Source organism: Gigantopelta aegis, chromosome 7 (genome assembly GCF_016097555.1).
Source record: "Gigantopelta aegis isolate Gae_Host chromosome 7, Gae_host_genome, whole genome shotgun sequence".
Lineage (NCBI taxonomy): Eukaryota > Metazoa > Mollusca > Gastropoda > Neomphalida > Peltospiridae > Gigantopelta > Gigantopelta aegis.
Window position 1 is genome coordinate 45,563,564 of NC_054705.1, and position 23,787 is coordinate 45,587,350.

A 23,787-nucleotide genomic window follows, 5' to 3' on the forward strand; every position below is an offset into this window, starting at 1 on the left:
TATGAGAACTTGAGATCTGTAGTATTTAGGAAGCCTACGTGTGACGTCACGTTTGCAAAATGCCTATATCAGACTAGTACATTTGCGGAATCATTTGGAAACAACAATTCTGACATCGCCGCGAAACAAAGGGCGGGACGTAGCCCAGTGGTAAAGCGCTCGCTCGATGCGCGGTCGATTTCAGATCGATCCCTGTCGGTGGGCCCACTGGGCTATTTCTCGTTCCAGCCAGTGCACCACGACTGGTATATCAAAAGCCTTAGTATAATCACGTGATCGGTTGCGTTCAGTTCTTCCAGTAAATGGCCTTAGTTCAAGGATGTTTCGAGGCGAAAAAAAAGAAAGAACTGTTTTATTTAATGACGCACTCAACACATTTTATTTACGGTTATATGGCGTTAAACATATGGTGCAGGACCACACAGATAATGAGAGAAAAAACCCGCTGTCGCCACTTCATGGGTTACTCTTTTCGATTAGAAGCAAGGTATCTTTTATATGCACCATCCCACATATAGGGTAGTACATACCAAGGCCTTTGACACACCAGTCGTGGTGCACTGGCTGAAACGAGAAATAGCCAAATGGGCCACCGACTGGGATTGATCTCACACCGAACGCGCATCGAGCGAGTGCTGTAGCACTGGGCTACGTCCCCGCCCTATGATTTTTAAAGACTGTAATTTGAGGGAAAACTTAATTTTAAAACCTATTTCTGTCTGTTCTCAGCTGTACTGGTATCTGGTTATTGAAGTCACATGATTGTCACGGCGTCTGCTGGTAAAACTCTCTTTACAGATACTTGCCAAAAATATATGGTCCTTGTATGTTTTAGTATAAATATCTTTCTGGATATCTGTTTGTATATTTATTAAATCTAAGAATGCAGCTTATATTTTTTAACCGAACAATTTTACCATTATAACCATTCATTTGCTCAACTTATAACACGACTGCAAGACATCATAACTGTTATATTCATTTTCCTAAAATGTTGTCTGTTAACATTGCCATTGGTTCTCGAGAACACCATTTTGTAATTTGCCTTAAAATATTATTTTAATTTTTTTTTTTATAAATTGTTATAAGTGCATGTTTTGTTGAACAACATACATGTTTTAATAAAACACTGAACAGTTTTGTGTTGGAAAGTTTTTGCTGTAAGCTATACCATTAAACGTATTATTCACCGAAAAGGCTACGTAGTTCACAATATTGAGTTATTTAGTTTTTGACACACGTGCGGTGAACTTGGCTACTTAGCGGCCAGTTTAGTGCTCATGTGAAACGTAGAAATACCAATAAAAAGGTAGCTATTTGAATAATAACTGTCTGTTTATAAATACTGATCTTCTTTAGAACCGGATGCTTATGCTCACCGAAACTGGTTCAACCATGATAATTAAAGAAACGTGATGCAGAAAATTGAAAAAGATGCTGCGCAAAATAGAAAACACCGCGGCAATTTCCACAGTGTTGCCGATTGCCGTGAATAAATTAATTGCCATGTTTGCCATGGCTTTGAGCATTATTCTGTAAAACTTATGCCTTTTTTTCTTTTTTTCTTTCCATCTAGAAGTCGTATGCTACGGCTTACAGTTACACCTGTTCTATGTCGTTCAACAATACCACGTTGCCATTGTGACAGAGCCGGACACGCTAAACACCGACTGTCCATGTAATTCCATTCATCTTCTCGTCTTCATCGTAGCCATGCATTATGCATCTGTACACAACGAATGGGCGGGTTCAGCCGTTAGAGCGCTTGTCCGAATCATGGCTGTATATAATGATATGCCTTGCAATATACTGCTGGAAAGGAATAAGGGACTTTTGTGCTCCATTGCGCGTGTCGGTTTGAGTGTGCGACCTCTCTCTTCCTCAACTCTCCTTATATCAGATGCAACACGACTGGTATATCAAAGACCGTGGTACGTGGTACGTGCAGCTATCCTGTCCTGTGCATATAAAAGATCCCTTGCCACTAATGGAAAAAATATAGCGGAGTTCCTCTAAGACTTTGGGCCCACCGACGGGGATCGACCTAGACCGACCGCGCATCAGGCGAGTGCTTTACCACTGGTCTACGTCCCGCTCCTTTTGTACTTTATGCAGAGATTACGACGCTAACAGTGACTGAAATTTGGTCTACAATACCACATGTTCCCTAACTTCTTTCTCTCAATATAATATATTTTACGAAGAACTTCGATTGCCAACTTGTCATTGCAAATATTCATTGTATGTTAATAATTTGTCATTGTTGTCAACTGACAACCTTAGTGTATTACATACAGTTTCAAAGAATAACGAGGTGCTTGAGTTGCAGAATCGAAACCCGTCGGCGGAGAAATAGGTTTTTAAATATTATTTTAATTTTATCCCGACATGTTTCCCACGACTGTTATATTAAGAGGCCGTAGTTTGTGCTACGCTGTCTGTGGGAAATTGCATAAAGTCACCTAATTCTCTGAACACAATATATCCGAAACATCTTAGTCCAATGTTAGATAGCACCCGTTGTCCAGCATTTTTGTGATTGGTTACCCCACGTTGATAACTCGGTCGCCGCAGGAACACTATCCAATACAATAACCACGATTGAAATTGATAGCTCCGTGACGTACACGATAACCTGGAACACACAGCCACAGGTATACACCCCGTTTAATATTTGTAATGATAATTAATACACACAACCACAAATATACACCCCGTTTAATATTTATAATGACCATTAATACACACAGCCACAGATATACACCCCGTTTAATATTTATAATGATCATTAAATGGACATTCCTGATTTTGCTGCAATTTTAAAGATGTTATCGACTTTTTGACGACTGTAATTACATATCAAATATATTTTTCTGCATAAAATATTAATGGCTGTATATTAAACATGTTTCTGATCTTTCTAATATTTGTACTAGGTTAAATTTCATTTTATTTCCTAAAAAAAAGGACAAAATCCAGTTTGGGCTTCTTACAAATATTAAGGCGACCAGAAACACATTGAATATACAGACACTGATATTCTAAACAAGAAAATATATTTAATATTCAATCGTAGAAATAGTTCATTAGTCGGAAACGTCTTACAATGCAGCAAACTCGGGAATGTCCCTTTAATAGTATTAGGTCGAAGATATGAAGACAGAAAGTTAGAAACGTCATCAATTATCAATTATCTGTAGAAACATGGCTAAAGTGAGATTAGCTGCACAGAATCTGGCAAACGACTTATCAGAAAGAAAATGCATGTTATGTAACTGTGGAGATTAAAGATGAATTAATTTAATCAGGGCTTCTGGATTTTTAAAAAATAAAATCCACTAGCCATGAGATCTTCATTTTAAAGATTTACGAGCCACGGTTTAAAATTCACTAGCCCTACTTTACTTTAAGTTGATACAGTTTTACTAAATAATAGTAATAATTGGATAGGTCACCTAAAGAGGGAGACAGAGCTTAAAAACACTAACATTGAGGGGTTGGGGTAGGGGCAGGGGCAGGATATTCATATTTACAAAATAGACTTAACTGCAACATTTGACCGCTTTTTGTCTTCAGTAGCCGTCGGACATGGCAATAGTAGTTATTTACCAGCCCAATATCGACTATGACTAGCCATTAGAGTGGGGCTACCATAACCTAGAAGCCGTCACTTTTATAAATGTTATACTGTGTTGTACTTCATTTACAGAACTAATGATAAAAAGTATATATATATGTAGAAGGTTTGTTTTGTTTAACACAACCACTAGATCACATTTATTTATTAATTAATCATCGACTATTGGATGTCAACCATTTGGTAATTTTTATATATACCGGTAGTCTATATTTTTCCATTAGTAGCAAGGGATCTTTTATATGTACCATCCCACAGACAGTATAGCACACACCACGACTGAAAAGTATGTAAAGACGTACACCTATGTTAAAAGTTACATAACCAGTTAATTGTAAAAATAAATAAAAACTATGTAATTTGAGAAGATACTTGTTAAAATCATTTAAATGTAGAAAATTATTGATCGGCTAAACATATGCATTTTTATTCTCCAACTCCACCACCTCAGTGTCATTGTTTTTATGTACATGTATTATATATATGTTATTCTATAGGTTGTAAAGTCTACAATAAAGCAATTGTTATCACTACACCACTAGAGCACATTAATTTATTACACATCGGCTATTGGATGTCAAATATATGGCCATTTTGATACAGTCATAGAAAGGAAACCCACTATATTTTTTCCATTAGTAACAAGGGATCTTTTATATGCACCATCCCACAGACAGGATAGCACATACCACGGCTTTTGATATACCAGTCGTAATGAAATGGCTGGAACGAGAAATAACCCAATGGGCCCGCCAACGGGGATCGATCGCAGAGCGACCGCGCGTCAGCCGAGCGCTTTACTACTGGGCTACGTCCCGTCCCCTTTCTGTCACTAATACCAGGGGCCGCGGAGTGTTGCTGAAAGTGTGTGTGTAATGGGGGGGGGGGGGGGGGGGGCTCTGCTATTTGAAATGAGAAGGGGAAACTCGGGGGAGGGGAATTTAAGGGCAACAAAGGCCCTGGGACTGTTAACAAATTTGAATTTCAGGTGTTCAAATACATTACCAGCGTTCTGAGCACAGTAACAGGGGACGTGTGTGTGTATGTGTGTGTGTGTGTGTGGGGGGGGGGGGGGGGGGTCAAGAAGCTTCTGCGGTCCCTTATATCTAATCATTATTTTCAGTGCCTAAATGGCCGAGGTGTGTACCCAGGACAACGTGCTTAAACACTAATAAGCTTGGAATGATGCTGGAAAAAAAACCCGAATGAATTTTGTAAACCGAAACAGCTGGTAACCCGCAAACAATATAAAATATACGGTAATGGTATTATTTTTATTATGATTTTCTCTTTCCGCATCTTTCTCCCTTTTTTTTGTCTTTTGTGAAAATAATAATCCATGGAACACAAAGAATGCCATCTCACCCAGGAGCCTACTCTAATTCCAACCCACCTCTCGAAACGAACAAAGGCAAGAACCGCCCGAGTGGTTTAATAATGTATTCACAGTTATGGGGAATTCCTTGAAGGCGCGTGGCTAATTATAGCCCCGCGTTCAGAGTTGAGCAATTAAAGTATTGATTATTCAAGCGGGCGATTTAGTGGGTCATCGGGGAAATCCTCATCCAAGATAATGTTCACAGCCGAAATTCCCCATGTATTGAAACATTATGTTTTAATATTCGATCGCTTTGTTACACAGTGCGCAGAGGGAGCGGAAGTGACACGATCTGCGCATATACGACCACGCGCTGTTGCAGACGACCCTCGGATAAAAGGAGGGAAAAAAAAGAAGAAAAAAAAGGAGACCGATTCTTTTGACGTTCTAGTAATATAAGGCGATGTTGCCGTTTCTTTCTTTTAAAAAACAGCTTCAATTCGAAGGCGATTGACGCTTCGACAGGGTCAATTTTGGGTCGTGTTAACAGAATCTGACCGGTGTGTGGAGCAGACGAGATAAAAATATTGGAAATATTCCTAGTGGAGGATTCCATATCGCAGAGGTAACAGCAGTGTACACGGGCTGTGAGCGTACGGCTATTGATCACGACTGCTAGTCCACATGGCGGGCTAATTATTGTGTGTGAAGCTGGGCTACATGCAATACCTCTATTAGTTACCCAAGTGCTCCGTTCCACGCGAATCCACCATAGGACGAACAAACCCGCAGCCACGAGATTCATTTGGTCCAGTCTTTGTGGAAGATGTGACAAAATCGGTTGTTCCTTCCTTCCGTACATCTGGTCAGAAGGAAACGAGAGCGGTATTAATGTTGTTGTTGATGTTGATGATGTGTTTGTATTTCTTCTAGAGTGTTCTAAAGGGATTTAGTGATTTCTTCTGATATTTCGATAGGAGGTTGTGTTGTTTTTCTCACTACAGGACAAGAAAATTTGTCGTCTGTATAAATGTGTTGACACATTATGACGTGTCGTGTTACTGCTTCGGCAACGATTCCATTCCAGTTCATTGCGATTTGACAACAGTAGATTATTGTTATTATTAAAAAAAATTGTGGATTTGTATTCATCATATTTTTTCTTCTGAAATAGTAATGTCACAGATCTGTATGCCACACATGTCATATTGTCTTTAAATGTACGAGTGCCGTCTTAACTGGGGAACGCATTCGAATGATAACATGGTCGAGAGAAGACGTTAGCTGGAGCCCATTCGCGTGAACACTGATCTCGTTGGAGTAAAGACGAAAGCGCGCGCATTCGACTGCAGACGGAGGTGGGTCGGATTTGAATATAGGCGACAGGTGGAGTAAATATGAAAATTGGACGCAGTCGACCGAAGACGACGTAATTCAAAACAGTGAGAAAACGAGTGGATTAACGTATTCATCGACGAAAAGAGTGAAGCACGTATTCGGGCGAGAACGTGAACGATACAAGGTAGGATCCATTTGATTTAAGTTCAAGAGAGAGTCGCATTCTATTTAAGTCTAAAAAACGGTACAAATTCAAATTAAAAGCAATAGCGGCACGCATTTCGTTGACGAGAACGTATTTGATTGATGTTCCAGAGTAAAATGAATTTGATTTAAAGGGCCGCAGAGAGCAGGACGAATTCGATTTGAATTCTAGTAGAAGACGTAACGCATTGAACTCAAACCTTCGAGACAGCGGGGACGACGAATTTGATTTAAATTCTAACGCATTCAACTAAAAAAAGAGTTGAGACAGTGGAAGGAACTCACTTTAAATTCTAATAGAAGACATAACGCATTCAACTCAAAACTTCGAAACAGCGGGGACGACGAATTCGATTTAACTTCTACTAGTGGACGTAACGCATTCAACTAAAAAAAAAACTTCGAGATATCGGGAGAACGACGACTTCGCTCGTGAAGACGACGACGAGGGCGGCGCGCATTCGAGAGCAGGCGGCGAGGCGACGATGCGGCGGCCGAGATGAAGAAGCAGAACGTTAGGACTTTGTCTCTGATCGTCTGCACGTTCACCTACCTGCTGGTCGGCGCCGCCGTCTTTGACGCGCTCGAGTCAGAGTTCGAGGTGGAGAAGCGGAAACTACTGAACAAACAGGAACTCGACATCCAGGGCAGGTACAACATCTCCGAGCACGACATGCAGATTCTCCGCAAGACCATCATTAAGAACGTGCCCTACAGGGCAGGCACGCAGTGGAAGTTCGCCGGCGCCTTCTACTTCGCCCTCACCGTCATCACAACGATAGGTAGGTCGAATTTATCTTATATCATAGATTTCATAATGTTAATGTACATTGTAGTCATCACAACGATGGGTAGGTGCTCTTTATGTTATACCAGACACGTTATGGTGATTTTAACATGTTAATATACATTCACTGCTTCTAAATTATGGTAGCCCCACTCCCATGGCTAGTGATATTCAATAATGGGCTAGTAAATAACTACTATTGCCATGCCCGACAACTAGTGAATTTTGTTTTGGTCAAATGTTCCAGTTAAGTCTATTTTATAAATATGAATATCTTGCCCCCACCCCAAACCCCCAGTGATATATCTGATTATTACTATTATTTAGTAAATTATATTAACTTAAAGTAAAGTAGGGCTAGTAAAAAGTTTAAATCACCGATGCCATGGCTAGTGAATTTTATAAAAATTCTAGAAGCCCTGAATTACATTATAGTCATCACAGCGATAGGTAGGTGATATTGATATTATACCATACACGTTACGATGATTTTAACATGTTAATATACATTATAGTCATCACAGCGATAGGTTGGTGATATTGATATTATACCATACACGGTATGATGATTTTAACATGTTAATATACATCATAGTCGTCACAGCGATAGGGGTGATATTGATATTATACCATACACGTTACGATGATTTTAACATGTTAATATACATTATAGTCGTCACAGCGATAGGTAGGTGCTGGTTATATCATTTGATATGATAGATATATAATCTATATAGTGATATAGTATAGATGGAGTTAAACCATATACGTTATTATTTCACTTCTTGATACAACCACAGGTGCATCATAGACGTTATGATGAGTTCTCATGTTCATACACAGTCATCATAACGATATATAGGTGCTGTTTATATTATACACGCTATGATGATTTTCACTTGTTAATATAGTTATCACAGCAATGTGTAGGTGATTTGATTTGACATCACAATGATATATAGATGGAGTTAAACCATAGACGTTATTGTTTCCCCTTCTTAACATTAAATACAGTCATCATACAACGATATATAGGTTGGAGTTATATCGTAGACTTCGTTGATTTTCACTTGTTAATATAAAGTCATGACAGCGATAGGTTGGTGCTTTTAATAGTTATACTATTTGATTTATCATCAAAATTGTTTCATTATTAGTCATCACAACGATATTTAGATGGAGTTAAAACATAGACGTTATTGTTTCATTAATAGTCATCACAACGATATATAGATGGAGTTCAACCACATGTTATTGTTTCAATATTAGTCATCACAACGATATTAGATGGAGTTAAAACATAGACGTTATTGTTTCATTATTAGTCATCACAACGATATATAGATGGAGTTCAACCACAGATGTTATTGTTTCATTATTAGTCATCACAACGATATTTAGATGGAGTTCAACCACAGACGTTCTTGTTTCATTATTAGTCATCACAATGATATTTAGATGGAGTTAAAACATAGACGTTGTTGTTTCATTAATAGTCATCACAACGATATATAGATGGAGTTCAACCACAGATGTTATTGTTTCATTAATAGTCATCACAACGCTATTTAGATGGAGTTCAACCACAGATGCTATTGTTTTATTATTAGTCATCACAACGATATTTAGATGGAGTTAAAACATAGACGTTGTTGTTTCATTAATAGTCATCACAATGATATATAGATGGAGTTCAACCACAGATGCTATTGTTTTATTATTAGTCATCACAACGATATTTAGATGGAGTTAAAACATAGACGTTGTTGTTTCATTAATAGTCATCACAATGATATATAGATGGAGTTCAACCACAGATGCTATTGTTTTATTATTAGTCATCACAACGATATTTAGATGGAGTTAAAACATAGACGTTATTGTTTCATTAATAGTCATCACAACGATATATAGATGGAGTTCAACCACAGATGTTATTGTTTCATTATTAGTCATCACAACGATATTTAGATGGAGTTAAAACATAGACGTTATTGTTTCATTAATAGTCATCACAACGATATATAGATGGAGTTCAACCACAGATGTTATTGTTTCATTATTAGTCATCACACCGATATTTAGATGGAGTTAAAACATAGACGTCGTTTCATTAATAGTCATCACAACGATATATAGATTGGTGTTCAACCACAGATGTTATTGTTTCATTAATAGTCATCACAACGATATTTAGATGGAGTTCAACCACAGATGTTATTATTTCATTAATAGTAATCACAACAATATATAGATGGAGTTCAACCACAGATGCTATTGTTTTATTATTAGTCATCACAACGATATTTAGATGGAGTTAAAACATTGACGTTGTTGTTTCATTAATAGTCATCACAACGATATATAGATTGGTGTTCAACCACAGATGTTATTGTTTCATTATTAGTCATCACAATGATATTTAGATGGAGTTAAAACATAGACGTTGTTTCATTAATAGTCATCACAACGATATATAGATTGGTGTTCAACCACAGATGTTATTGTTTCATTAATAGTCATCACAACGATATTTAGATGGAGTTCAACCACAGATGTTATTATTTCATTAATAGTAATCACAACAATATATAGATGGAGTTCAACCACAGATGCTATTGTTTTATTATTAGTCATCACAACGATATTTAGATGGAGTTAAAACATAGACGTCGTTGTTTCATTAATAGTCATCACAATGATATATAGATGGAGTTCAACCACAGATGTTATTGTTTCATTAATAGTCATCACAACGCTATTTAGATGGAGTTCAACCATAGATGCTATTGTTTCATTAATAGTCATCACAACGCTATTTAGATGGAGTTCAACCATAGATGCTATTGTTTTATTATTAGTCATCACAACGATATTTAGATGGAGTTAAAACATAGACGTTGTTGTTTCATTAATAGTCATCACAATGATATATAGATGGAGTTCAACCATAGATGCTATTGTTTTATTATTAGTCATCACAACGATATTTAGATGGAGTTAAAACATAGACGTTGTTGTTTCATTAATAGTCATCACAACGATATATAGATGGAGTTCAACCACAGATGTTATTGTTTCATTATTAGTCATCACAACGATATTTAGATGGAGTTCAACCACAGACGTTCTTGTTTCATTATTAGTCATCACAATGATATTTAGATGGAGTTAAAACATAGACGTTGTTGTTTCATTAATAGTCATCACAACGATATATAGATGGAGTTCAACCACAGATGTTATTGTTTCATTAATAGTCATCACAACGCTATTTAGATGGAGTTCAACCACATATGTTATTGTTTCATTAATAGTAATCACAACGCTATTTAGATGGAGTTCAACCACATATGTTATTGTTTCATTAATAGTAATCACAACAATATATAGATGGAGTTCATCCATAGATGCTATTGTTTTATTATTAGTCATCACAACGATATTTAGATGGAGTTCAACCACAGATGTTATTATTTCATTAATAGTAATCACAACAATATATAGATGGAGTTCAACCACAGATGCTATTGTTTTATTATTAGTCATCACAACGATATTTAGATGGAGTTAAAACATAGACGTCGTTGTTTCATTAATAGTCATCACAATGATATATAGATGGAGTTCAACCACAGATGTTATTGTTTCGTTAATAGTCATCACAACGCTATTTAGATGGAGTTCAACCATAGATGCTATTGTTTTATTATTAGTCATCACAACGATATTTAGATGGAGTTAAAACATAGACGTTGTTGTTTCATTAATAGTCATCACAATGATATATAGATGGAGTTCAACCATAGATGCTATTGTTTTATTATTAGTCATCACAACACACTATAGACCATCCTTGCCACACCACACCTCCCACCAAACATCCACATGTACCCACCCACTCTACCACACTATAGACCATCCTTGCCACACCACACCTCCCACCAAACATCCACATGTACCCACCCACTCTACCACACTATAGACCATCCTTGCCACACCACACCTCCCACCAAACATCCACATGTACCCACCCACTCTACCACACTATAGACCATCCTTGCCACACCACACCTCCCAGCAAACATCCACATGTACTCACCACCTCTACCACACTATAGACCATCCTTGCCACACCACACCTCCCACCAAACATCCACATGTACCCACCCACTCTACCACACTATAGACCATCCTTGCCACACCACACCTCCCACCAAACATCCACATGTACCCACCCACTCTACCACACTATAGACCATCCTTGCCACACCACACCTCCCAGCAAACATCCACATGTACCCACCCACTCTACCACACTATAGACCATCCTTGCCACACCACACCTCTCACCAAACATCCATGTACCCACCCACTCTACCACCATAGACCATGTTGCCACCCACCTCCCACCAAGGTCCACATACCCATCTACCACACTATAGACCATCCTTGCCACACCACACCTCCCACCAAACATCCACATGTACCCACCCACTCTACCACACTATAGACCATCCTTGCCACACCACACCTCCCAGCAAACATCCACATGTACCCACCCACTCTACCACACTATAGACCATCCTTGCCACACCACACCTCCCACCAAACATCCACATGTACCCACCCACTCTACCACACTATAGACCATCCTTGCCACACCACACCTCCCAGCAAACATCCACATGTACCCACCCACTCTACCACACTATAGACCATCCTTGCCACACCACACCTCCCAGCAAACATCCACATGTACCCACCCACTCTACCACACTATAGACCATCCTTGCCACACCACACCTCCCAGCAAACATCCACATGTACCCACCCACTCTACCACACTATAGACCATCCTTGCCACACCACACCTCCCAGCAAACATCCACATGTACCCACCCACTCTACCACACTATAGACCATCCTTGCCACACCACACCTCCCAGCAAACATCCACATGTACCCACCCACTCTACCACACTATAGACCATCCTTGCCACACCACACCTCCCAGCAAACATCCACATGTACCCACCCACTCTACCACACTATAGACCATCCTTGCCACACCACACCTCCCAGCAAACATCCACATGTACCCACCCACTCTACCACACTATAGACCATCCTTGCCACACCACACCTCCCAGCAAACATCCACATGTACCCACCCACTCTACCACACTATAGACCATCCTTGCCACACCACACCTCCCAGCAAACATCCACATGTACCCACCCACTCTACCACACTATAGACCATCCTTGCCACACCACACCTCCCAGCAAACATCCACATGTACCCACCCACTCTACCACACTATAGACCATCCTTGCCACACCACACCTCCCACAAACATCCACATGTACCCACCCACTCTACCACACTATAGACCATCCTTGCCACACCACACCTCCCAGCAAACATCCACATGTACCCACCCACTCTACCACACTATAGACCATCCTTGCCACACCACACCTCCCAGCAAACATCCACATGTACCCACCCACTCTACCACACTATAGACCATCCTTGCCACACCACACCTCCCAGCAAACATCCACATGTACCCACCCACTCTACCACACTATAGACCATCCTTGCCACACCACACCTCCCAGCAAACATCCACATGTACCCACCCACTCTACCACACTATAGACCATCCTTGCCACACCACACCTCCCAGCAAACATCCACATGTACCCACCCACTCTACCACACTATAGACCATCCTTGCCACACCACACCTCCCAGCAAACATCCACATGTACCCACCCACTCTACCACACTATAGACCATCCTTGCCACACCACACCTCCCACCAAACATCCACATGTACCCACCCACTCTACCACACTATAGACCATCCTTGCCACACCACACCTCCCACCAAACATCCACATGTACCCACCCACTCTACCACACTATAGACCATCCTTGCCACACCACACCTCCCACGAAACATCCACATGTACCCACCCACTCTACCACACAATAGACCATCCTTGCCACACCACACCTCCCACCAAACATCCACATGTACCCACCCACTCTACCACACTATAGACCATCCTTGCCACACCACACCTCCCACCAAAAATTCACATGTACCCACCCACTCTACCACACTATAGACCATCCTTGCCACATCACACCTCCCACCAAACATCCACATGTACCCACCCACTCTACCACACTATAAACCATCCTTGCCACACCACACCTCCCACCAAACATCCACATGTACCCACCCACTCTACCACACTATAGACCATCATTGCCACACCACACCTCCCACCAAACATCCACATGTACCCACCCACTCTACCACACTGTAGACCATCCTTGCCACACCACACCTCCCACTGCACGCCCCTCCCACCACCACCACCACACCCAATAACTAGGCCACCGCTAACACTCCAACCCACCCACTGCAGACCACCCACTACAGACCACCCTTGATAAGCTGCCGGGTAAAGAACTCTGTGACTTTTTAAATCTAGCCCCAGCCGAACACCCCCCCCCCCTCCCTCCCCCCTGCCCTCTCCCCACACTCACTGCACCAGCCATCAAGAAGATATACCCGCGAGTCAAACCTTTATCTCCCTGTATCATTTACGTCTTCAGGAACCATAACCACTTACAGTAGATTGTGTCCAATCTGTACTGATACAGACAAAACGGTAATGGCGTTCTTTCAAATCCTCGGCAGTATCCGTCTCCGATTCGGGGCGGGATGTAGCCCAGTGGTAGAGCGCTCGCTAGATGCGCGGTCGGTCTTAGATTGATCCCCGTCAGTGGGCCCATTGGACTATTTCTCGTTCCGACTCGGAGCGGGACATAGCCCAGTGGTAGAGCGCTCGCTAGATGCGCTGTCAGTCTTGGATTGATCCCCGTCAGTGGGCCCATTGGACTATTTCTCGTTCCGACTAGGAGCGGGACGTAGCCCAGTGGTAGAGCGCTCGCTAGATGCGCGGTCGGTCTTGGATTGATCCCCGTCAGTGGGCCCATTGGACTATTTCTCGTTCCAGCCAGTGCGCCACGACTGGTGTAATAAAGGCCGTGGTATGTACTATCATGTCTGTGGGATGGTGCATTTAAAAGATCCCTTGCTGCTAATCCAAGAAAGAGTAGCAGCAGCGGGTTTTCTCTATCAATATCTGTGTGGTCCTTAATCATATGTCTGACGCCATATAACCGTAAATAAAATGTGTTGAGTGCATCGTTAAATAAAACATTCCCTTCCTTCCTTCCTCTCTAAGACTATATGACAAATTACCAAATGTATGACATCTAATAGCCGATGATTAATAAATCAGTGTGCTCTAGTGGTATCGTTAACTTTAACTTGTTTTTTGTCCTCGACTTATTTTGGTGCCTGAGCAAAAGAAGAAATTACAAGGTTGAAACAAAAAGTCCCAGTTCATTCCAATTTTAGATGCTGTTGTCTTTTTCCCTGAAATGTCACCGTGTGTAATCTGCTTAGTAACCAGTCAATTTATTTTTCAGTTGCATGGCCAGGGAAGGTTTTGGGGGAGGGGTGCGAGTTCTCAGAAACTGAAACTAATGTAAAAGCAAAATTAACGAAAATGTGCAAGGTGTGGGGAGGGAGTATGAGGAGGGATGCGTTAACGAAAAAACGTCTAACTACACCACTTTGTTTTATATTTTAAAAACCCCCATAAAAAACAACAAAAAACAACAACACCACTATCTCCCTCCCCAAAAATCGCAACAAAACAACACACACACCCAAACAACAAAAAACAAAAACACCACAAAAAACCCCACAAACAAATACTATCACCACCACCACCAACAAAAAAACCCCCACAACAAAACTTTACACGTGAAAAAGATTCGACACTTGCAAAACCAAATTTAGGTAAGACGTTTTGTTTTTGCGTTATCCGACATGGCCATGTAAATGATGTGATAAACTGAAAGTGCGAGGTAGTTATGCGCCTACTGTGATCTTAGCGCTTAACTCGCTTCGTGAAACGGGGCATAAACAGTGGGGTGTGGGGTTAGTGGTTAGTGGTTAGTGGTTAATAAGAGAGAAGTCGCTGTAGTAGTCTTATGCATACCCATTGAGTCATTAAAACTCGCACTGGGTGAGAGCCGGTACCGGGATGCGAACCCAGTACCTATCATCCTTAAGTCTGATAACTTAACCACTACACCACCAAGCCCAGGAAATTAGGCCGATGATGGGCTATCAATCAATCCGTCAGTCCATCAATCAATCAATCGACGCGTGCTTACGTCTACTGGAGGTTCAAGCACGCCCAGTGGTCTTGTACATACCAACTGAATCGAAAAACTCGCTCTGCGTAAACGCATGCACCATAAGTGTCCTTAAGTTCGATGGCTTAACCACTAAACCACGGAACCCGATACCAAAGCCGGTGATGGGATATGAACCCAGTACCTACCAGCCTTAAGTTCGATGGCTTAACCACTAAACCACGGAACCCGATAGCAAGGCCGGTGATGGGATATGAACCCAGTACCTACCAGCCTTAAGTCCGATGGCTTAACCACTAAACCACCCAGCCTGATACCAAGGCCGGTGATGAGATATGAACCCAGTACCTACCAGCCTTAAGTCCGATGGCTTAACCACTACCCAGCCCTGTACCAAGGCCGGTGATAATCAGGAACAATTTATCGAAGGTCTCACACATTGATTATCATGCCCTGTGTCCTGTGTTAATTACACGAGTGTCAAAGGACGTCGTATCGGAGTTAAACTCGAGCTGATTGGCCGCTCGGTAAGACGGGAAAACCAATCAATTGAAGCCAGGTGATACCGCGCAGTCTCGCTTTGGCGGCAGTTAAATGCACACAGTGATTATACTGACGTAAATATGGTCATTATGTGTGACCTTCGGATGGCTCTACGACGACATCTCCCTCCCGACCCTCACCTGGTCACACCAATGTTTAAAATATGACTGGCAGCCCCTTTCCTCTTAACCTCCCATGGGCTTAATGAATATTGTTTAAGAATTATTATTAATATTAGACCAGCCCATCTAAATTTGCGCCGAAAATATATTATATTAATAATTTATATAGGATAGTAATGTTGATAAGTTTCTTTAAGGGCGCAGCCAAACTTTTTTAACCCCAATTTCCCCCTTTTTATACTTTTGGCGTTAATTTTCAAAATTTCCCCTATTTGTTAGGTTATACCTGTCCCGAGTCAGACTCCCGATCCTATCGGAGGCCGGACTCGGGATAGGCGTGTTCGAAACCTTAGTGGTATATGGACACGTTAAACAAGTTACTAAGCTAAGCTAAGCTACGACGACATTGTTGTGATATAGTCATAACCCCAGCTATTAAGAAAGTGGACACAGCAAACATAATATACGCTGTAGAAAAGTGGTCTCCGTGGCATTTTCCACGATATCAGGGCGGAATTTAGCTCAATCGGTTTAGTGCTTGCTTGAGGTGCTTGCGTTGCAGGATCGAACCACCTAGGTGGATCCATTCAACTGATTTTTTTCTCGTTCTAACCTGGAGCCCCGTTCCACGAAGCGATCTTAGCCCTAACATTACCATAGGCGCATAGCTACCCTATGCACTTAAGTTGATCTTACGGCTAAGATCGCTTCCTGGAACGGGGCCCATCACAACTGGTCTAAGGCCGTGATATGTGTTTTCCTGTCTGTGGGAAAGTGCATATAAAAGATCCCTTGCTGCATTAAGAAAAATGTAGCGGGTTTCTCTGATGACTACGAGTCAGAATTACCAAATGTTTGACAGGTAATAGCCAATGATTAATTAATCAATGTGCTCTAGTGGTGTCGTTAAACAAAACAAAGATTAACTTTCCACGACAGTTTTGTTTTTAGAGTAACAGGCCCTAGTTTCAACCCATAAAAATGGACACTAAGTTTGGTTAATCTACAAAACTGTAACAACATTTAGATAACCTTAACACAGAGTGAAACAAAAGTCTGTGACGTTGAAACGGCCAAATACCCTCAACAATGGATTAGAACTCGTCATCATAACCGTTACTTCTCAAAAGTACGTGCGTTTTTAAAAAATATGAACAATACAATGTGGTGGTACATGTATTAGAAACACCAGGATGATCGGAAACACTTCGGTTGTACGGAAATGTATAATCTAAACAATACAATGTAAGTAATGTCCGATTTTAATTATCAAAATGGGCTGTAAATATTTTAAAATACGCCGTAGTGTTTAAAAACTGGGGTCTGTCGCTTTAATGTTTCGGTGAGGAGATTCTCACGACTATGATTTTCTTTATAATTTAAATTATTTAATTTTAGCAAGTCCTGTTTTTTTGCCTTCTTCTACAAATGCATTTTATGCTAAAACTAGCTCATCCTCCTGTCTTGGACGCTGGTTGGGGTCGTAGGATCGAATCACCTCGATAGACCTCTGGTTGTTTTTTCCCCGTACCAACCAGTGCACCGCGACTGGTATATCAAAGGTTGTGGTATGTGCTGTCCTGTCCATGGGATGGTGCATATAAAAGATCCCTTGCTGTTCTATCTGTGGACAAATGCAAATAGAAGATCCCTTGTAGCTTATGGAAAATTTGAGGGGTCAGAATTACTAAATGTTTAACATCGAACAGCTGATGGTTCATAAAATCAATGTGCTCTAGTGGTGTCGTTGAATAAAACAAACTTTAAAATTCATTGTAAATTGAGACCTGTATAGGAATGCAAATCAAGTACCTACCAGTCTCAAAGTTAAACAGTTTGTTTTGCAGAACGACACCACTAGAGCAAATCGATTTATTGATCATCGGCTATTAGTGGATGTGAAACATGTTATCAAACTTAAAGGAGCGGACCCCAGTTTCAGCCCGTGAAAATGGACACAAAGTGTATTTAATCTACAAACCTGTAACACATTTGAATAAGGTGGTAACAGAGAGAAGCTAAAGTCTGTGATGTTTAAACGGTGAAATACTGTCCAAAAATAGACTAGAGCTCCGTCTCCATAACCTTCTCTTCTCAGACGAACGTGCGTTTTTAGAATTATGACAAATTCAGTTTAGGGTATTACAAAAACCTAGATGACCAGAAACTCTTCAGGTGAACCAAATAATAAACTATAGCTATTTCTAATTTAAATGAGCAAAAAAACGGCTGCAATAGTGAAAAATAGTTCGCATGCCAGTACTACTATTTTTGAAAGAATTATTTCATAGTAACTTAAAATGGGGTAATAAACCACGCACGCATGAAACGTTCCGCCAACAATATCTTATAATATATCATAATATTTTCGACTGAACCTCAGATGCATATTCACCCAAACCGAGTTCTTAAAATTGATCCGCTTGGCACGTTCGCTTGCTAAAAGTGTCTAAAAGTATAACATCGTCTTCTGGCATTCCGCTTGGCTGGTTCTCTCGTTGATGGCGGACACCGTTAAGACACCAGTGGAAATATTTATATCTCGTGAGTAAATTAAATGGCACCTGGCGCTTCAAGACGGCTCGAGAACGTGCTAGGTTGTTACTCTAATTAGACGCAGCAACGCAAGCGCATGATGCGAGCAACAATTAAACACGGATCGAAGCACAATGAAACACCGAAACACGTGTGTTCGTTACGATAGAGAATCCCCCCCCCCAAGAAAAAAACACACACACCCACCCCCCAAAAAAAACTCGACAAAAAACAACAAACAAAATAATATTAAGAATAAAAAATAAAAAAGAAGAACCCCCCCCCCCTAAAAAAACCCCGAAAGAATAAAAAGCCACACAAAAACCAACAAACAACCCCTAAAAAACCTAAAACAACAAAACAAAACCAAACCAAAAACACGGATAACAAAATTAATATTAACAAAAGACATAAAAAATCCCAAAACGAAAACCTAAAGAAAAGAATAAAAAGAAATAAAACAAAACCAAAAAAAAGACACCTTCCCCGTAACACCACCCACCCAACACCAAACACGACATCCCCCCCCCCCCCCCCCCCCCCCCGCCGCAAGAAGCACCATCAATAATACCTTCACACCCATAACATTGTTATTCGTTTCTGCCGTCTATCATTTAACACCTGTTGCCAATGTAAAACACAGATAAACCACCGCAAATGTTTTCTTTGTTTGACTAGTGTGACTTTCTTACATATCTTCGTTCCAGCCGTTGCACCAGGAATATATATATATATATATATATATATATATATATATATATATATATATATATATATTATCAAAGGCCGTGGTATGTGCTATCCTGCCTGTGGGATGGTGCATATAAAAGATTCTTAGCTGCTAATGGAACAGTGTAGCGGGTTTCCGCTCTAAGATTATATATCACAATTACTAAATGTTCTCTCTAGCCTCTAAATAAACGTTAACCTTCTTACATACGTATTAGCGAAAACAGATTTGGTATTACACGGCAATATCACACATTTTGGTGATCCATTTAAAGATATCTGATTGGTACTCTCTGCTGATAACCTGGATATCAAAGCTGAAACATCCACTCAAATTAACATAAAAAGTGTGTTTTGTTTAACGACACCACTAGAGCACAATGATTAATACTAATCGGCTATTGGATCTCAAACATTTGGTAATTATGACTCGTAGTCATCAGAGGAAACCCGCTACATTTGTTCCATTAGTAGAATATTTTATATGCACCATCCCAAGACATGATAGAGCACATACATGGACTTTGGTACGATTTTGGACACTTAAAAAGACTGTTCTGAGCTTGTATCCATTTTAAGATATTTTTACATTATTAAAATGACAATCCTACTTAGAATATAAATATTTTTGTAACGAATGCATTTCTGAGAATCGTAATGTTTTGTAGTGTCTTCACTATCGACTTTTGTCTCAAATAATTTGGTCCGTACGAATTTATTATTTCTTTTAACTGCCAAAAGAAGTTTGGAAGAATTCGCGATCGGCTAAAGGTCAATAAAAATGTGTGTACTGTTTTATATTTAAAATATGTCAAGATAGTGTTTAAAAACCCCCACAACCCCCCAACAAAACCAACAACCCCTCCCCTAAAAAAAATTAAAAAGAGAAAAAATCCCACCAAAAACTATCCCTGCAAAAAACACCCCCCAACCACCCCCCATAACAACCTCAAACAATCAACCAAACAAGAACAACTAAAAAGGCCCTGAAAACGGGGGGGGGGGGGGGGGGGATGTTTGCTTATGTTGGGAAGGGGGAACAAACGAAAGTCAGTATTACTAAGTCTAAAAAGTCGGGATAGTCCCTTTAAAAATCTTTTCGTTTATTTTATTATACATAGACTTAAGGCAGTCATGGGTCCCGAATCACGTACCTGGACAGACGAGCGGAATACGTGATCTTGTCCAGTGACAAGGAACCAAAACGTCTGCAGCTGTCTTCACAAAATAGGAAGATCTCGTCCTGCATGGCCGCTGGCACCGGTCCTAAGCGCAGTGCGATTTAGTCTAATTATAGAGCGCCGCTACTTTACAACGCCAAAACCGGCAGCCGTAGCCAAGACCACGAATTTGATCATGTTGTTTATTTGACTCGATTCCATAACGTCATTTCCGTCTTATTTTACATCGGATCGAATATAAGCGTAAATAAGTTGAAAGTGGTATCCATATTTTCTGTGTCGGCTGAGTAACTCGTATCCAGTACATTTGTGTTATAATGCAATCAAATCATAATGCTCCCAGTCGAAGCGACATCGCGAAAGCAGACGAAATTTACTCAGTCTGTATTAATGCGCGAAAATAGAAAATCCTGGCTTAATATTGTTAACACACTACGTGTATAGGTCGACGGAGGCGTAACGCCAATAAAAGGTAATACATTGGTAAACTGATTCTATCCCGCATGGTGCTTCGTACCTATAATCGAATTACACCAAGTCGACCACAAGTCTAGGAATATGCATGACGTAAAAAGAGGGAATTTGTGAAACACAACATTTCTAAAATTAACGGGATTAAAATGCCATTTGGTTTTGACCCCCCAAAATTTCGCTCACCCCACCCCCTGCACAATTTACAGCACACGCATTTGGGTTTACGTTGTTTTTTTGACACATGAAATGATTACACCTTTAAAAAAAGAAAAAAGAAAAAAAAAGTCCCTGTTCTTTTGAAGAATAATAAATAATACAAATTCTGTTTTGTGTTATTTGTTTGTAAGATCAAACACTAGATTGCTACATTAATTGCCTACATCATTACCATTTCCTTTGATTAATTCACCCACTACATTTCGCCCCGCAAAATTGGCTAGATTCATTACACGTTGTCGATTTTTATACAATACTCGTCTCGAGGGAAGTAGCATCATGCAAATTACACGGGCGATCACTCTAACGAGTACTTAAATAAAAGCGCGCGAAACATAATGGAAGTAGTACTTTCTACATTTTAATCTTTGTTAATAACGTTTAGATCAGACTGGGGTTACGGTGAAAAGTACAATTACAGTTTATGTTTCCCAAAACGCAGATTTGGACAGACGAGGAGTAGGCTGGGGAGTGGGGGGATGAGTACTTCATTTACATAATATAGTGCAAGAAGTTCACTCAGCTAATAGCACGTATATTATTTCATCATTAGCCAACATTTAGAAGTAGCGAGCAGGGCGGTACTGAGTAAATTGAGGGAGGGCAGCCCCATATCCTGTCTGTCATCCAGTCATAATGGTTGGAGAGTTACAGAGGCAGAACCAGGGCCCAATTGTACAAAACATCGTAAGCGTAGTTTTGCACGTAAACGTAAATCTACGACTAAAACACAATTCTTATTACTATCATAGTGCAACAAATATAGTTTTAGATACACATATTTCATTTTCTTTCGTCATTAAAATGCTCCATCTTCCATAATGATGTAATTTCCCGTGTATAATAGATGCCAAACACGTGTAAACGTATGTCTGGTATAGCTGCTAGTCACAGACGTAAACTTACGATGTTTAGTGAAATTGGCCCCAAGGTTGTAAGGGGTAGTGGACCCGTCGTTCCTAAATACATTCAAGTACCTCTTTTTTCTTTTCTTTTTTTTTGAATTCCAGTCCCTCATTTACATAACACATGACTCTTTTCATTTTCATTGGGAGTCCTTTCAAATGTTGACCCTTTTACCCACCTTTCCCACCAGAAATATTTCTTCGATCCGGTTTGTCTACCTGTCTGCTTGTTTGTCTGTCCGTCTCTCAGTTTATTTCACTCAATTGTCTGTTGGCATATGTGTCTCCCTCCTTCTGTCTCCTATCTATGTCCGTCTGTCTGTCTGTATGTCTGTCTGTCTGTCTGTATGTATGTCTCTCTTTCTGTGTGTGCGTTTTTGTGTTTTCATAGCTCACTGTTTATTATGTGAAAACTGATAAAACTGATAAACTGATTGTACAGGGTACTACAGTTACCTCATCTGTCTGTTTCTCTTTCTCTCTTACTCTTACCCCCCCCGATCCCCCAAAATCCCCCCCCCCAAAAAAAACCCTCCCAAAAACAACATAACAAAAGTACAACAACACCCACCAAAACCCTCCCTTCAACCCCTAAAAAAACCCCAAACAAAAAAAAAACCCCAAACCCTACAACAACAAAAAAGAAAGAAGGAAAAAAAAAAAAAAAAAAAAAGGAGAAAGAAGCATACCTCCCCCTCCTTTCCCCAATCACTCATCCAACATTGAATGGTTTTAATCTTCTAATATCCACTTCACGAGATCTCGAGATAGCCTCTTCTGTGTTTTAACGCCATATTATCCACGTGACCAATCGTAACTACGTGAACTCTATGCTATCATCTTGAGGCCGGAGAGAAAATACTTGATGGAAATTGGAAGCAAAGTATTTCTTGACACTAACATCATCAGCAAATATTGGTTCCCCTCTTAGAATCCACTTACTCACTGGTGCTTGGGGACAAGCGGTTATCTTCTCTTCTGTAGACGACGAGTCGTCGGCAAACGAAATCTTTATTACAAATCGTGTCGTACTGATTGCATTTGTGGTTACGATTATTTAGATATATCACAGTTCAAATTTGTCAAATAGTTCCATTGCATAATCATCGGAATGTTTCAGGTCTAACGTAGAACAAGCAAACAGAACGTAATTTTAAATATTGCAAGCCTCGATATTAATTTTGTGAAATCATAAGCAATTTTTGCTTCTTAGATTTCAAGATTGAAGCAAATGCTAGAAATTGAGAAGAAATTCTAGAAATTAGTTTCAAAATTAAGACTTTTAGTGTCGAATTCCTGGAAACACAATCTTTTTATTTTTACGCCTAACGATTATTAAAAAAACCCAAATCAAATATATCGTCATCTTTATTAGAAGATATACGAAATGCTAGGATCAGACTGTCATCTGTCACGACGAAGTTGGCCAATTCGACGGTTGCGTTGTAATTTCCTCAACTCCCGACTTAGATTAACAAGTAATGGGTTATACGACGAGAATCGAGCTATAAGAGTGCTCGGACTAGCAACTGGACAGT

The 23,787-nt window shown here is 40.2% G+C and overlaps 1 protein-coding gene across 1 annotated transcript in view; it reads left to right on the plus strand.

The window, feature by feature from the left end:
• Nucleotides 1-5,381: 5,381 nt before the first annotated feature.
• The window catches only part of LOC121377506 (two pore potassium channel protein sup-9-like), a 103,446-nt gene continuing 85,040 nt past the window's right edge, over nucleotides 5,382-23,787 (plus strand). Inside the window, exon 1 of the mRNA XM_041505518.1 lies at nucleotides 5,382-7,279. Coding sequence (XP_041361452.1) covers nucleotides 6,997-7,279 — 283 coding nt within the window. The 5' untranslated portion in view covers nucleotides 5,382-6,996. The remainder of the gene's footprint in view (nucleotides 7,280-23,787) is intronic.